Source organism: Musca domestica, unplaced genomic scaffold (genome assembly GCF_030504385.1).
Source record: "Musca domestica strain aabys unplaced genomic scaffold, Musca_domestica.polishedcontigs.V.1.1 9, whole genome shotgun sequence".
Classification (NCBI taxonomy): Eukaryota; Metazoa; Arthropoda; class Insecta; order Diptera; family Muscidae; genus Musca; species Musca domestica.
Window position 1 is genome coordinate 16,592,339 of NW_026712435.1, and position 16,652 is coordinate 16,608,990.

Genomic DNA, 16,652 nt, shown 5'->3' on the forward strand with positions numbered 1-16,652 from the left:
GTTGATGGAAATATTGAGATGTACCAAATCTGAATGGAATCGGGTGTTAATTTCGCGTTTTTTGAGCTTCATGGATACTCAAAATTTTGACCCTTTGTGGGGGAGATACCAGGAGGAGTGGACTCATATATTCCATCTTCACACCAGACCTTGGGTTAATAAAAATATTGTGATGTGTGTAATTTGAGGACTCTTACATCACATTTTAAAGGAGTTATAATTATTCAAAATGTTGACCCTTTGTGGGGGAGGTATTTGATGGAGTGGACCGATATTTTCCATTTTCGCACCTGACTTAGCGTTGATGCAAATCTTGGGATATGCAAAGTCGGAGCAAAATCGGATTATCTTTTCTCCTTCTGTACAGTAAATTATTTTCTTTGAAATTTTTGACATTTTGTGGGGGAGTTACCAGAAGGAGTGGGCCGATATTGCCCATCCCCGAACTCGATCTAAATTTGAGAATAGTATTACGATGTACCAAGTTTGTATCAAATCGAATACTCCCTTCGAGAGTCGTCATACGCACCAGCCAGACAGACAGACGAACGGACATAGCTAAATCAACTTCAAATGTCCTAAAACAGATTTGGTCCAAAGACACCTAGGGTCTAAAACCGTTAATTCGATGAGAGACGTAGCTGAGGGTATAATAAATGTTTTATCGTATTAAGCATTTTTACATTCTAGCAGTTCTGGAAAATATTAGCTTTCTATATAATTTATTATGATCTGTAGAATCTGATTTAATAACCCATTAAAAGTCTAGGAGAATAGCTTTTCTACACTCAGATAGCATTGGATGTATTTGAAAACCTTTATTAAGATCTGGAAAGTCCATTATTTTTTTAATACAAACTATTGTGAATTTAAATTTCTAACCCTAGAATTTAATGCGACGATTGTATTAGATAACTATTCACTTTTTATAAAATAACCCTCATGATGTTAATGACTTGAAATTAAGAAGACTTAAAATTAGCTATAAATTTACAAATCATTATTGATTATTAAAATAGAATATTAATTTGTTTTGCCAACAGATTTTATTAATTTTTATTGGTATCATATTTTCTTCACAGCAATTTCATGGGTTTTCAACAATGTGTGTGTGTTTTTTTTTTCTTTTTGTTTAGCAAAAGAACAAAATGACGCTTCATCGGTTTTACTTGGCCAAATTAAATAATAACTTCCCTCCTAATATTGGAATTATGATTAGTATAATATTTTCTTTGTTTGTTTCTTTTTTAACATTTGAACTTTACAGTTTCAATGTTTGATTTTCACAACTGTGCTCATTATTGTTATTATTATTAATATTTTAATTTAACTACTAAGACTTAAAACAAAAATAAATGTAGATTAGTTTATAAACTCTAGTTAAACTAGCAATGCAATTACTTAAAACTAAACACTTATATAACAAAACGAAACGATGTGTTAAAATATTGAAGAGGACAATGGATGCGACAAAGAAGAAAAAAAGTAGTTATATTTCACAGTTAAAACAACAAATTATTAATTAATAATATAATAAAATAGAGAATGTGATTCTAGTGTAAAAATGTTTATTTTCGTTTGATAACACTGTACAACAAGGCGAATAAATTTGTTCTGTCTGTTTGTCAACAAGAAGTTAAGTGTATATAAAGATATAAATCTGTATAAATTAAAATTAAATAAATCCAAAACTTGTGATTATCAATATTAGCAATTTTGGCTTTAAAATTATAGAAATGAAGCCAAAATTCATTTTATACTAACTCTCGATTACAACTTTTTCGAAAAATATCCATGGATTTTTTGTGTGGAAGTTTTGTGTTTCATGCTATTTGTTAAAAAAACCCATTTGAAAAATCTAATCGAATCCCCAGAATGGTACAACTGCATTAAAAAATTAAGCATTAGGCTAATATATCCCACTCTTTTAATTAATTTTTTTTTGGAAAAGAGCCTATTTATATGTTGCTGGTGTTGGGCAAGTCTTGAAAACAAGAAAACAACTACAACACAAAACCGCAGAAAAAATTTAAAGTTTAAGCCCAAAAACATGGAACCTTTAACATATTTGTTGCTAGCTAGACTCGTTGAAAGTACTAGTATAAATGATGGAAAAAATAGCTAATCCTTTTGGAATCGTATGAAATCTCTTCTTAAAGATGGTAGACGTTATATTTTTGTATAACCTGCTCCGAAAAAATTTCAGTACATAATTAATTACAATAAGATTTAGTAGAATAAATTTTCATGTTATAAAAATTTGTACCTTGAAATATAAATAACTTAATTTGCAGCTTGTAATTGTCAAGAAGCACTCGTATTCTGGGATAAAACCGTCCAAAAGCCTTTTCTACTTAGTCATGATTAGCACGTTCGTGAATGCAAAAAATCAGAAGGTTGCAAAGACAGATCGACAATTTTTGAAATTGTTTAAATCTGTAGTTTTCATGAAACCAATTGAAATTTTGGAAATGTGGTAAGACAATGCTTTATAGTCAGAACACCCTTATTTTGAAATGTATAGAATTATATGTATTAAAACCTAGTTCTACAAAAGCAATGCTCTAGCATTCACGTCGACATACGTGTCAAAGAACTTTTATTGCCTTGACACAAATTTTACTTCCAAAAATTAAGAGAGTCCATGGTACTCTTATTTTAGTCACTATCTTATCCTTATAAAATCTCTTCACAAAGATGGTAGATGTTTTATATTTTCATAAAAAAAAAAAAAACTTCAGAACATCATATGAATGAATCTATTGGTCATTATTTTAAAATATATCAAATTATTTGAAGCAAAACTTAGTTCTACAAAAGGAATGCTAAAGCATTCACATTTCAATGCATTACCGCAAATTTTACTTCCAAAAATTTAAAGAGTCCATAGGACTCTTATTTTAGTCACTAACATTTTTGGCCGCTTTCTTAAGACCCTAGATAAATTTTTTTTAATTTGTTTTTTGTACATTTATTTTTTTTCATATTTTCTACAACGCATATTTTACATGTTCTCCACAAGTCTCTTTTTTTTTTTTTTTTTTTTTTGTTTTGAAGAATTTTTTTTTCTTCAGGTGCAGATTTGTCGACCAAAGAAAGATAAAGTTCCAGTTGGATGATTCTAGAATCGATTTAAAAAAAATTACTTGTTCTTTTCTCTCAGTTTTTTGTCACAATTTTGATGAAGATTTCAAACTGACTTTGTTAGAAAAAGCTGATTTACGAGCAAACTGGTATCCATCCACATACGTGGCAAAGAACATTTACTTCTTTCCACAAACATTACTTCCAAAAATGTAAAGAGTTCATAGGACTATTATTTTACTCACTAACATTTGTTGGCCGCTTTCTTGAGACCCTAGATAACATTTTTGAAAAAAATTGTTTATTGTACATTAAAATTTCTAATAGATTTCGAGGTACCGAATATTTGAAATGGCTTTTTTTCTTTCTACTAGGCCTTTTTTTGAAGAAAATATTATTTATTTTTATTTTTTTTCCCAATGTTCAGCTGCAAATTTGTCGACCAAAGAAAGATAAAGTTCCATTTGGTTAGTTAAAGATTCGATTTTGATTTTTTTTTTTTGTATTTTTACTTTTCTCCCAGTATTTTGCTACAATGATGAAGATAACAAATTATACTGACATTGTTAGAAAAAGCGGATTTGCAAGCAACCTATATTAATTGCAAACCAAATTTGCCAATAAGATTTCTAAGAAATTTCGAGGCATAAAAGGTCGTTTTTCCATCGTATGTTCTCCACCAGCCCTCTTTGGAAGAAAAGATTTTTGTATACTTTATTAAGTTCCTATTGGATGATTCTAGATTCGATTTTGAAAAATTATTTTTTGTTTGTACTTTTTCCTTTATCTCAGTATTTTCATACAATTTTGATAAAGATAACAAACTGACTTTGTTAAAAAAAAAGCTGATTTACAAGCAACCTGCATCGAATCGAGCCACCAAAAGCTGTTTTCTGTTTGCAAACCAAATTTGCCAATAGATTTTCTAAGAAATTTCGAGGCATAAAAGGTTGTTTTCGCATCGTATGTTCTCCACCAGCCCTCTTTGGAAGAAAAGATTTTTGTATTCTTTACCTATTGTATTCTTTACCTATTCTAGATTCGATTTATAAAAATTATTTATTTTTTGTTTGTACTTTTTTCCTTTATCTCAGTATTTTGTTACAACTTTGATGATGATTACAAATTTAACTTACTTTTTTTAGAAAACGTAGGTCTACAAGCAACCTGTATACATACATTGCAAACCAAATCTGCCAATAGATTTTCTAAGAAATTTCTGCCAGCCTTCTTTAGAAGAAAAGATTTTTTATTCGTTATTTTGTTCTAATAGGTTAATTCTACCAAGACTATTATTGCAAACCTAATTTTCCAGTAACATTTCTAAGAGATTTCGAGGCGCCAAAGGCTTTTTCCCATCGTTGCTTTCTAGCAGCCCTCTTTGGAAGAAAAGATTTTTCTTGTTCTTCATTTTATTCCAACGAAAAACAATGTTCGAATAGGTTAATGCAATGGTTAAAGCAATGAAAAAATATATAAGGACGACTGTATATGGAAACCTACTTCATATTTCCTTTACTATCTTCGTTAAGCTCAGCATCGAGATTTGCAAGAAATGTGATAAGACATGATCGAAAATGGGTTATATATTTTTGGGTAAATTTTAGACAGAGTGAAAGATGTGTAACCTTTGGAATACAGGATGAATGTGTATTTAACTTATATTGCCTACCTAATTTATTTAAAATTAATGCATAAATTGTAAAAATTAAATTGTAATATTTATAATTTGAAGAATTAACTATCAATTGGATAACAAATCGATAGCAAGCAAATGAATATGGTGCGACAATTATTTGGAATAGATTTGGTTAGATAGAACAGTAGTAGAATAGCTAAGCCTATAAACTTTAATTGTGGAGCAATATTTTTTTAATTACATTTTTAAATCTGAATAATATTGATAAACATCAATCGGTGAATTTAACGCAATAGCAACGTGAAATACGTTATTGGTATCGATGCCTGATGTTCAACATTTTTAATGGAAAAACAAAATTAATAAAAAAAGAATAATTGCTATTGGTGAATATGAAATCCAAATTTTGAGCAAAGGAAAATATACAAAAAATATTCTTAAAATCTGTTTAAAATATTACTTTAAAACTATTTATAATCACCAATCACCACCTACTTTATGTACATTTAAGCGAGTTCACAAACCCCGAGCAAAGTCTTTAATTCTATTGATTTTCATTCCATAAGTGAATAATTTTGTTAAAAAAAGAAATAATTCTAATTTGAAATAAAATTAAAAACAATAATTTAAAATTACATTTCATACTCAAAATCTGTTGTACGAATATGTCAATCATTCGAATTTGAAATAGAATTAAGAACAATAATTCAAAATTAAATTGCATATGTTCAAAATCTATTGTACGAATATATATGTTACATAACATTTTGTTGACATTCATCTTGTTGGACAGTGTTGTCTTTGTTCTCTATTTTTCAATACATCACACGGAATTTAAAAGAACATAAACATAAAAGGAAGGAAAAAATACTATTATGTCTAGGATGTTAGATTCACTTGAAGTTTGGGTTTTGATTATTTTTTCATATTTCATTGTTATTATTATTGTTGTTGTTGTTCTTTGTTTTTATATATAATATATATTTTGTTTTGTGTTTTCTTTTTCTTCGTGTCTATTTCGAACTTACAGTCTGAGATTTAAACTTATTTGCTTTATAATTATTATAATAATATTCATTAATAAACTACCTACTTACATAGATACATACAAACACATACTTTGAATTACACCGTCAGTCGTCATCAACTTCATCATCATCATCTTTTCTATTATTGTTGTTGTTATATTTATTGTTATAATTATTTATTTTTGTAATTCTTTTCTTTTTAATTTTCATATCACCTGATTGCAAAATAAGAGATGTTGCACTTTTTGCTTTAATGTTTGAGAGAATGCGTGCGGGTGTGTGTGTCTGTGTGGAAGAGATGTTTACTTGGCCGTATTGCGTTGCATGTGTCATCTTCATAATATTAACACGAGAACTGCTCAAATCTTATAAATACATACGTCGTTAGCTTTAAAGACACTTGGTGTCACCATGATATCTATCCATCATCCAAAATAGGTAGTCATATTTTATAGTTCCGCTCTCCGTTTTGTTGCAAAACAGTTTGCCTGGTATTTATGTCTCCCACCTTTGTGGCTTCCCATACACACTTTTGCCAAATGTTTACGTTTACAACTTGGTCTACATGCTATTACGTTATGTGCTTGCCTGCTTGATCTGGGAGGCTAGATGGTGGCTCGATGCTGTTCCTCGTTGTCTCTCATATTTTTCACTTCACTTGTTCATCTTTTTTCTGTTGTTATTGTTGCTGCTGCTACTTTTTTTAATATCTCATTACTGTCATTTTCCATTTTCTTTGTTATTCCTGCTACCGTTTGCTTTTTGCTGCTGTCGTTGTGATTTTTTTTGCTTATTTTGGTGTATTATGACCCCCGGATGCATTGTTTCCCCCCGATGATGAATTACCGCCACCACCACCACCGCCACTGTTATTGTTGTTATTCTGCTGGGGTATTGTATCACAGCGCCGATAGTAGAGCAAATAAGGCACACGTGGTGTCCTTGGCAAAAGAACATGATTTTCACTGACTGACTTTACAGAGCTATCGTCGTAGCGTAACCAACTACCATAGCCAGTGTGATAAACATCGGTGATATAATGACCTTTGGAAGCTTCTTTGCCGTCGTGATAGACAACAGCAAATAGGCGATAAGCTCGTTGTTTTTGTGAGTACTTTTTGGATGCTAATATTTCTGTAAGCAAAAAATTATAAAAATTAACCATCGAAAGGTTAGAATAATTTAGGGTGAGTAAAAGATGAAAAGGATCTGCGGAGGACAAATATAACAAATTGGAAGACAAATATATATGGGAGCTATAGCTATATCTGTGTCGATTTTCACCAGATTTGACATACTTGTATAAACACTCAATTTGGTCGCAAGTGCCAAATTCCGTCCCATTTGGATCAATTTTACACGTTTAGTGCACAATAAAAGGCAAATCGAACGAAGATATATCCAAATCTGATACGATCTCGATAAAATTTGGAAAAGGTATTTCTGAATATCGTTGTTACAGAGTGCAAATTACGGCTGCGGAGGACAAATATTACAAATCGGATGAACAATATATATGGGAGCTATAGCTATATCTGAACCGATTTCAATCAAATTTGGCACTTTTATTTTCAGGACTAATTTGGTCGTATTCCATATATTTGGGATGATAATAGACGTTTGGTGCACAATAAAAGGCAATTCGGACCGATTATCTCCAATTTCAATAGGGCTCGTCCTTGGGCCGAACAAATAATTTGTGCAAAATTTCATCTGGATCGGACAATAAATGCGACCTGTATTTTGTTTACAAAAATACATGGACAGACGTATGTACGAACGGGTGGACATGCATAAATCGAATGTAATTCTATGCAGATCATCAAAAGAAACTATGGGTCTATCTCGTTTCCTTTTGCCTGGTACAAACAAATGCACAAAGACAAAAAAACCCTGACCACAGTGTGGTGTAAAGTATAAATAGTACATTTCAATTTAAACAAGTAAAAAAGCAGTAAGTTCGACCGGGCCGAACTTTAAATACCCTCCATCATTTGGAACGAATTTGGAAATTTTTAAAAAATAAAATCCGTTTAAAATTCTTTTAAAATCTTAAAAACGCCGAATATGAGAAGTCACCGTTATATTGCGGTCTATACGAAGTCGTGGACCTGCATAGGCAACATAAAACCGACATGTAAATATAGTAGATATTTTTCAGAAAAATGTTTATGATTTCAAATATCTTATTACACATTGTACTGCTACTTTTTATAAATTCCCTACAACAACATTCCATTAGAAATCGAAATATTCTAATAGACGAAAAATATGAGCATATCCGTTGCTACTTACTGGTATCAATTTTCAAGTCAACAGGAAATTCGACTTTCTTCAAAATCTTTGTGCAGCCATCGGAACGGTAGTCAAACCATTTCAGGTGCAAAATTAAAATTGGTGGTAGTTTTTCGACATTCATTTGCTGCCATGCAAGGACTTCTTGTTTACTTTTACTTCCGGTAACACCTTCCAGCTGGTCACGGCCGACCAAGATTTCTAAGGCTTCTTTAACCGAGGCAGCTTTCTGTAAAATTAAAATAGTTAATATTATAAATTGAATTTATTAATAATTGTGCTAGGAATTTTGAATTACATTTGAATAACGTTTGCCAATATTTTTTGTTTTTGTATTTAATTTGACAAAATACTTTCATAAATATTAAAAATATTAAAATAACTGAAACAGAATATAAAAAACGAAAACCATACTATTACTGCAGAATATGTGTGAAATGATGGGATAAAGACACAGTGCAGAATGTGAAGCAATAACACCAATCTCATAAATCCTTCGAGCTGACTTTGTTAGCTATAGAAAAATTTGCGATTTTTAAATATAGAACGCTTTATTATTGAAGATATGGAGAAGAGACATACGGAGATATACACCTTGTCTTTGTCAAAGAAATGGCATCAAATCATATTAGAAGGTAACTGGTAAAAACCGATTGATGTTAGAGTAGAAAAAGTAAAAAGTTAGATGGCAATCTTGGGAGTTCAAATTTTATAAAAAAAAATATTTATAAAGGGTCGCAGACTTTGCCTAATGACTGGATCGATACCCTTTGTGGTAGCAATCAACCAGAAGGTGATCAAAGAAATGAAGAAGAAAGATCGGCGAGAGATGCAAAACAACACACAAAAATATATACAATCCCTCAACAATTGGATCAATGCTTCGGAACAACAATCACAGCTGGGGCTATCAAGTCCGGGAGAACTTTATAAAATAGAAGTTGCTTTGTTGGCTACTCTTCCAGACAAGCATTTAACAAAAGCCCGTCCTCAATATATTTTGTTCTATGCATCATACACATTGTTAGCTGAGAAGCGACTCAGGCCTCAGCTTATTGCAAATGGTTTTTTGCAACCTACCTATCCGTCTTTTCGTGTTCAGCATCCCCCACAAATCCATTCAATACTGCTTGATCCGACCAGAACTATGAAAGCTTCGAAAACGACCCTTTGGTGGCACATACAAAATACTGGATTCCGAATAGGAGAGCCGGTCTGGGTCTTTTTACTGAAAAACCATTAATTTTTTTCGCTTGCCCGATCATTATACGATAATTCAAGCGGAGATCGAGGCGATTGCAACGTATCTGAACTTGCTTAATGCCAACACGAGAACGGCTACAGTAAACGTCCTAACGGACAGTAAGATCGAAACAAAAGTTATAACATCCTAGACAGTAAAATTAAAAAACTGCATTGGAATGTATAAATTCAATTAACAACTATTCTCAATACGGGGATTAGAGGTAACGAGATAGCGAACTCTCTTGACAAAACAGGCAGGGAATTATCAACAGTAAACTTGGACAGTCCAAAGTCATTAAATGCGTCACGTTTTGTAGATAACAGCACATGCAGGGTATGCGGGGAAGATGATGAAACGTTGTAGAATTTTCTCTGTCAATGCCCAGCGTTTGCAAATATCAGATCCTAATTCTTAGAGGATGACTCCTTAATCAGATTATGGCAACTGAAATTAAACAGTTAAGGAATTTTGTTAAGACGTCTTCTTTCAATAACTTTAGTCCAGAGCGCGCTCAAATGTATGTCCGCCAGGACATGTGATAACTTTTTTAAGTAATGCGTAATGTCGACGCAGAGTGCACTTGTTCGACAAAAAACTGAATGCCGCAATTTCGTGACTCGAAGACCGCAAAATATAACAATTATAATTCAGAATGTTTTTCTACTGATTTCGGTTGATTTATAAGTAGTAACGATGGCCACAATTGATTAGGAAACCCATTTATCGGGCAAACATCCTAAAAGTGACTTTTGTACCTAATTCAAAGCTCTAATTAAAATTTGAAGAAACAGACGTACATTGGTTAATCCTCTATACAATGTTGATCAAGAATACACTTATATTGTACCTGAGGAATATGTCAAGATGTTGCAAACCGAATGGCAATTATAGTAATTAAAATCATTTAACTCTTGCTTGCAGGATGTCATAGACATCCTGTAGAAATAACCAAAGAATAACAAGCGTCAGCAAATGGTTTAGTGATTGGAATATTAACTTCCTGCTTTAAGGGAATTTTATTTTTCAAAATTTTGAGCTTGACCCATTCCTTGGAAACTACTCCATAGAGCGTTAACAATTTGAATAATCATAACAGAAGTCAAAATATATTTAAATCATCTAACATTGGCTGAGGGTATACATCTGTCGGCATAACCGACATTTGTTATTGCCACATTTTTAACTTTTGTAGTGGCGATACTATAGGGGCTGTTATTTTATAAATTTTACCTAAATTCGTTAATTAAGGCCACTCTTGGCATGATTTGAAATATTAAAAACCCCTTTGAATTGAAATAATTTAATGCCAAACTTAATTGTTAATAGTTTTAAAGTAACATACCTCAATATTTAAAGGCAGTGTAAGGAAAGGCTGTATAACATCAGTGGGATGTTCACCTTCACGCTGCAAGCGTGATCTAAGTTCCCCACGGAATATATCACTCAGTGGAGTGCAGCCGAAATCGGTTTGGCGTGTAACGCTGCCCTTATTGCGGTTATTGCATATCATCTGTAAAATAAGAAGGATTTAAATAAAACATTCCTTTCCATAAATAAATGTAGCACTTACCTGCCATACATCACCATCCTCACCTTCGGATTGATCATTTTGTCCATTTTGTTCTGGATTTTGTTTGGCAATTAGTTTTACAACCTACAAAAGGGAAATGTTTATAAAAAATATAATATAAATGCTTAAAAGTAAAAAAAATGGAAACATACCTCTAACATCTCATCGTTGAGCTTATTCAAGATATAGCTAAGGAATTCCTCGGCATCCTCTTGACGTCCTTCGACGTGCTCCTCGCGACTATCATTCCACAGTTTGTAGATTTCAGTGGGTTCAAAGGCAGGATCACATTGCAATTCTTGTGCTAAGTCATCTTTGTTGTTGCTGCCTTTACCACCTTTGGCGGTACGCAGGCGAAGGCCACTTGGCAAATTGGAGAAATTGGACATAAATGACATCCTGAAAGGGAATTAAAAATTAATTTAATTAGGGTTTCAACATAATAGGAACTTCATATAGATTTATTCTCTTTGGTGGTTTGTTGTGAAATTTAATGATAACAATTTTCCTTTGACGTCATCATTTTAAAATTATGTTTTTAAGAGAAGTACGACTTTAACCCAAAAACAATTTTCCTTTGATGTCATCACTCTAAAATTATGTTTTTAGGAGAACCCTTTGACCCAAAAAATTGTTTTAAATATTCATAAATTCCTGATATTTAGGTAAGTATTCTAAGACCTATAATAGAATTTTATCACAAATAATTTTGAATTAATTTGACTTATTCCGGATCCTGTCAATGTGAGTTTTAAACCATTTTTTGAAAAAAAAAACGTCCAAAAAGACCTTTTTCGTATAGTGTCCATATAATTCTTCGCAATTTTGACCAATTTAGCAATATTTTCAAACGAAATAACCTCTTCCTGTGGCATAATATTGTCAATATAAGGTACCACCGATAATCGATTTTTTGACGATTTTATCCACATTTTCTAACGGAATAGTTTAAAATTTGATATTTAGAGTTCATAATATGTTCTACCTCATGTGGCAGCACATTGTCTATACAGGTCCACGATTTCCTATAGCCCCAAATAAAGGTACTTCCCGATTTTCTGTATTTTGACGACACATTTTCTAACGGAACTACCTAAAATTCAGTTTTTGGATTCCGTAATGTGTTCTTCTGCTTATATTGTACAATTTCTATATAAGCCAACGTTTTTCTAAAGCCCCTATCCTCCCGATATTTACATAATTGTAGCCAATTTTTCAAACTTTGAATTGGATATTCCTAATAACTGAAGTGACGCATAACCCTCAAATACTGGAATTTAGGAATTTAAAGATATACCCTCCAAATGGTGAAGGGTATAAACATTTCGGCCCGGTACAAAGTGTGGCCAAAATTAACTGCTTCTTTATTGTTTCTACCAAAACAATCCTCGAATTGTTATCTGAAATAATGCCGAAGGCCTTACCTTACATGTAAGGGTTTCAAGAACTTTTAATCCTAAAATATTAAAAAATTTGAAACTGGAGTCAATTTTTAGATTCACTTTCATAATCCACTGGGATTTTGCTGAAATTATGGAAAATGCTTATTTGTCGCACAGTGTTATGGGTTGAAGTTTTTATATGTTTTTAAAAACCAACTGTTTTCAAAAGAAACTATCCATTTTAACAGCCTTGGAATAATTCATAAAAAAGAGGTCTATTCCAAATGTAGCTGTTAAAATGCCTAAGAAATACTTTTCCCCGAATCACCAGAAAAGACTACCAAAACGGTAGATCCCCATCAAGTTTCGAGAAAATCTTTTCTTTTATTTTTCCTCTATCACAAATGTAAAGCAAGCAAGAAGTGGTTAAACAAGTCTTCCTGCTGCTGACTTAATTGTGACATTTAAGAAGTATTGTTTGAAATCCCGCAGTCCCGACCATTTCCAATACTTACATTGCATTGACTGTGGGTGTTTTCACTTCACACAAAGTGGCCGCCTGTTTGGGTATGGAACGCATTAAATTGTATAGCGGCGAACAGCCAAGCAAAGCTTGCAATATCGAATTAATGTAACAATAGTTCGAACGATTTGTAAGGCCTCTGGGTCTCAGACTGATTGTGGTCCAATCACTCTTGTATTTGGTTAGGAAATCGGCAAATTTCAATGAATACTCATCGAGATTGGCCAAATTTGTGATCTTCCTGTTGCCACCGGCTACAGTTGCCAGAGCAGCGGATGAATTGGTGGCGTTAGAGGACGGTGGTGGTGGTAGATTCTGAGCCGAAGCAGCTGAATATGACAAGGCACCAGGTGTTACGGCCGGTGTGGCCGTAGAGGCAACACTCTCAAAGGGAGCAACTTTTGCAATTGGTTTCTGGGCATAATTGGCAGTGGTGGTGGCGGCTGAGTTTGAGGGGAGAGTGTTGTTGTTTGCCGCCAATGTATTTTGATTTGTTGTGTACACAGCAGCCGGAGAGCTGGCAGGGCCCGAAGAGGCAGCACTTGCTGTAAACAGACTGGCCCATGATGGCGTTGAAGGTGCTGCCTGGGCGGCTGCTGAGGCTGGTGGTGCCAAATTTATAGGTGGTGTGCTAGTCTCGTTTGCTGGACCTGAGGGGTTTGTGGAGGCAGTTGTGTTGGGGCTGGCAACTCCTTGCTGCTGTTGTTGCTGCTGTGCGGCACTTGATTTCCTTTGTTGTTTAGCCGTATTGGCCGATTCATTTGCCGCAGTTTGTTGGAATTGATGGGGCGTTGCGGTTATTGATGCCGTTGATGTTGTGGCCTGATGCGTCTTACCGGCATGATCACCGGATGATGATTGACTGCTTTTGCGTTCCATAGTAGATGAATTCGTTGCTCCTGGCCCTGTTGCCGCTGTGCCAGAGGCGACAGGAGAAGAAGGCATTTTCATGGCTCCATAGTTACGTGTCTGTGTTGTTTGTTGTTGCTGTTGGTAGCTATGATGCTGTTGGTTGGTATAGGTCCGAGTGCCATGACTATGGGTAGAGGTAGACGAAGAATTGGTCGATGAATTCGATTGTTTGTTGTAGCCCGGATTGTGGGTCAAGGAAGGTGTTGCAGTTACCGCCACAGTGTTGGTGGATTTTTTGTGTTGTGATGAATTGGTCCAGGACATGGTTTTCGTTGTTGGCTGCTGCTGTTGTTGTTGTTGCGATTGCTGCTGCGATGAACCATCATTGTGATGGTCATATTTATTATTACGTCGGGACTGCTGTTGTTGAGTACTATAGGACTTGCGATTATCATAGTTGTGATAGTGTGTTTGTTGTTGGTGTTGATTATATGATTGTTGTTGTTGTTGCTGCTGAGGATGATGATGATGCTGTTGTTGTTGCTGCTGAGGTTGAGGCTGAGTTTGCAGTTGTTGATGTTGGTATTGTTGGGATTGGGGTTGTTGTTGCTGCTGTTTATAATTTTGAGGTTGTTGTGGTTGCACTTGTTGTTGCTGAGGAACACTTTGAGTTTGAGTTGCTGCAACAAAGGTATGTGACGTTTGCTGCTGCTGCTGCTGTACGATAGTTTGTTGCATGGCATTAGTTTCGATTGCCACATCAACATTGGCCACCGCCACTGATGATGTTGTTGTTATTATTTGTGTCGGTTTTGGCACATTATCCTGTAATGCATGGACCTCGGTCATAAGTATTTTATTGTTTTTGGCGTTATAGTTGTCCATCTGCATAGGAGCTGTGGAGATCTCAACGCCTTGTATTTGCTGCTGCTGTTGATAATCTTGTCCAACATTTTCAACAATATGTTGCTGCTGTGGAATATCTTCTTTAAGATTTGTAATCGATTCACATGGTTGCATGGCGTTATTTGTGGCATATTCGCCGGGCTGCATTCCAGCACCATCGGCGACGAGGACATTGTTATTATCTGGAAAATGGAAAACAAGAGAAATTTTTAATGGTAGAATCACTTAAAATTTTGGGGTTTAAAAGGATTTTATAAATTATAGCATCTGCCGAATATTGAATAATAAAAATTATAAGGGATTATTCTGGAACTCAAAAAAGAGGAATGAAAGAATAGAATGTTCTTTAAAATATGGAACTTTCAAATTGAAAAGTACAAGTTCCATGGGTTGAAACCCGGTACAAAAATTAGGCACGTTAAGATAAATTCCGAATTTAAATTGAAGAACCTCTGGCCGGGACAATATGGCTATGAAAGCAAACTGAGGGTACTTTGCATTGGCAATATAAAATTCCGCCATTTTTCAAGTTATTTGAACATTTTTAGAAAAGGATACCTCTATAAATTATGACGACTTTCACAAAAATTGTAGCTGGTCAGTGAAAAGTTTAAGGAAGATCCTTTCCATTCGCCATATTAGATTTTAAAGAAGCTAAAATGTATCAGTCGATTTTGCCGACAGATGTATACCCTCAGCCAATTTTCGATGATAACAATATATTTCGACTTCAGTTATGGTTATTCAAATTGCTGACCCTCTATGGCGCACTTTCCGAAGGAATGGGCCAATATTGACCATTTTGTATCGGACCTATTTAAATATGATATAAATATTGCGACGTTCCAAGTTTGGACTATATGTACTACTTCCTTCACTTTATATGAGATATGTGATAATTTGATAATGATAATATTTATATCCAATTTTATGCCAATTTTCGCGATTTATGAGCGTTTTGTTTTTCAAAATCTTGAACCCCATGTGGGAGAGTTACCAGAAGAAATGGTGCGATCTCTAACGTCTTTATAACAGTTGTTGTGTTGATGGAAATATTGAGATGTATCAAGTCTGAATGGAATCGGACGTTTTTTCGCCTTTTATGAGCTTCATGGATGATTGACCCTTTGTGGGGAGGTACCAGAAGGAGTAGACCGATATATACCATCTTCCCACCAGACTTTGGGTTATTAAAGATATTGTAATGTGCGTAATTTGAAGAGAACCGGATGCTTATTTCGGATTTTATGACGTTTTGGTTATTCAAAATGTTGACCCTTTGTGGCAAGGTACCAGAAGGAATGGTCCGACCTTTATCATCTTTACAACAGATTGACGGAAATATTGAGATGTGGCAAGTCTGAATGGAATTGTATGTTGATTTCGTGTTTTATGAGCTCCATGAATATTCAAAATTTTGACCCTTTGAGGGGGAGGTACCAGAAGGAGTGGACCGATACATTCTATATTCACACTAGAACTTGGATTAATAAAAATATTGTGATGTGTGTAATTTGAATCGGACAATCGGACCCTTACATCACATTTTATAACAGTTATAATTATTCCAAATGTTGACCCTTTGTGGGGGAGGTACTTGATGGAGTGGACCGATATTGTCCATTTTCGCACCTGACCTAGCACTGATGCAAATTTTAGAATTTGCAAAGTTGGAGCAAAATCGGACTATCCTTTCTCTTCCTGATCAGAGTAGAGTAGGCCGATATTGCCCATCTCCGAACTCGATCTAAGTTTGACAATAATATTACGATGTACCAAGTTTGGATCAAATCGGAACCAGACAGACAGACGGACGGACATCGTTAGATCGACACCAAATGTCCTGGAATGGATTTGGTCCAAAGAGACCTAGGGTCTAAAACCGTTGTAGCTATATGGCTGAGGGCATAAACAATGCAACCAGTTTTCGAGGTATATACTCATTTGTAGAGTATCCTTAAAAAAAGGAAAAATTCCGCTTCGAACAAAAATTCTGCCGGGAAAACATGGGTATAGGTGTAAAGCACATGTAGATTATTATCCACTCGCAAAAGGAAATTTTAAAAAAACTGTCAATTATCCAGGGTATTTGTATTTATTCTGCCAGTTTTCGAGATTTTTTGGCAA

At 34.2% G+C, this 16,652-nt stretch overlaps 1 protein-coding gene across 1 annotated transcript in view; it reads right to left on the reverse strand.

Annotated features, from left to right (window-relative positions):
- Window positions 1-774: 774 nt before the first annotated feature.
- Window positions 775-16,652, reverse strand: part of LOC101888302 (putative mediator of RNA polymerase II transcription subunit 26) — a 119,740-nt gene continuing 103,862 nt past the window's right edge. The window contains exons 5-10 of the mRNA XM_059131580.1: window positions 12,760-14,707; window positions 11,015-11,261; window positions 10,863-10,946; window positions 10,635-10,802; window positions 8,047-8,275; window positions 775-6,885 (exon numbers count right to left, since the gene is read on the reverse strand). Of these exons, the coding sequence (XP_058987563.1) occupies window positions 6,542-6,885; window positions 8,047-8,275; window positions 10,635-10,802; window positions 10,863-10,946; window positions 11,015-11,261; window positions 12,760-14,707 (3,020 nt within the window). The 3' untranslated portion in view covers window positions 775-6,541. The remainder of the gene's footprint in view (window positions 6,886-8,046; window positions 8,276-10,634; window positions 10,803-10,862; window positions 10,947-11,014; window positions 11,262-12,759; window positions 14,708-16,652) is intronic.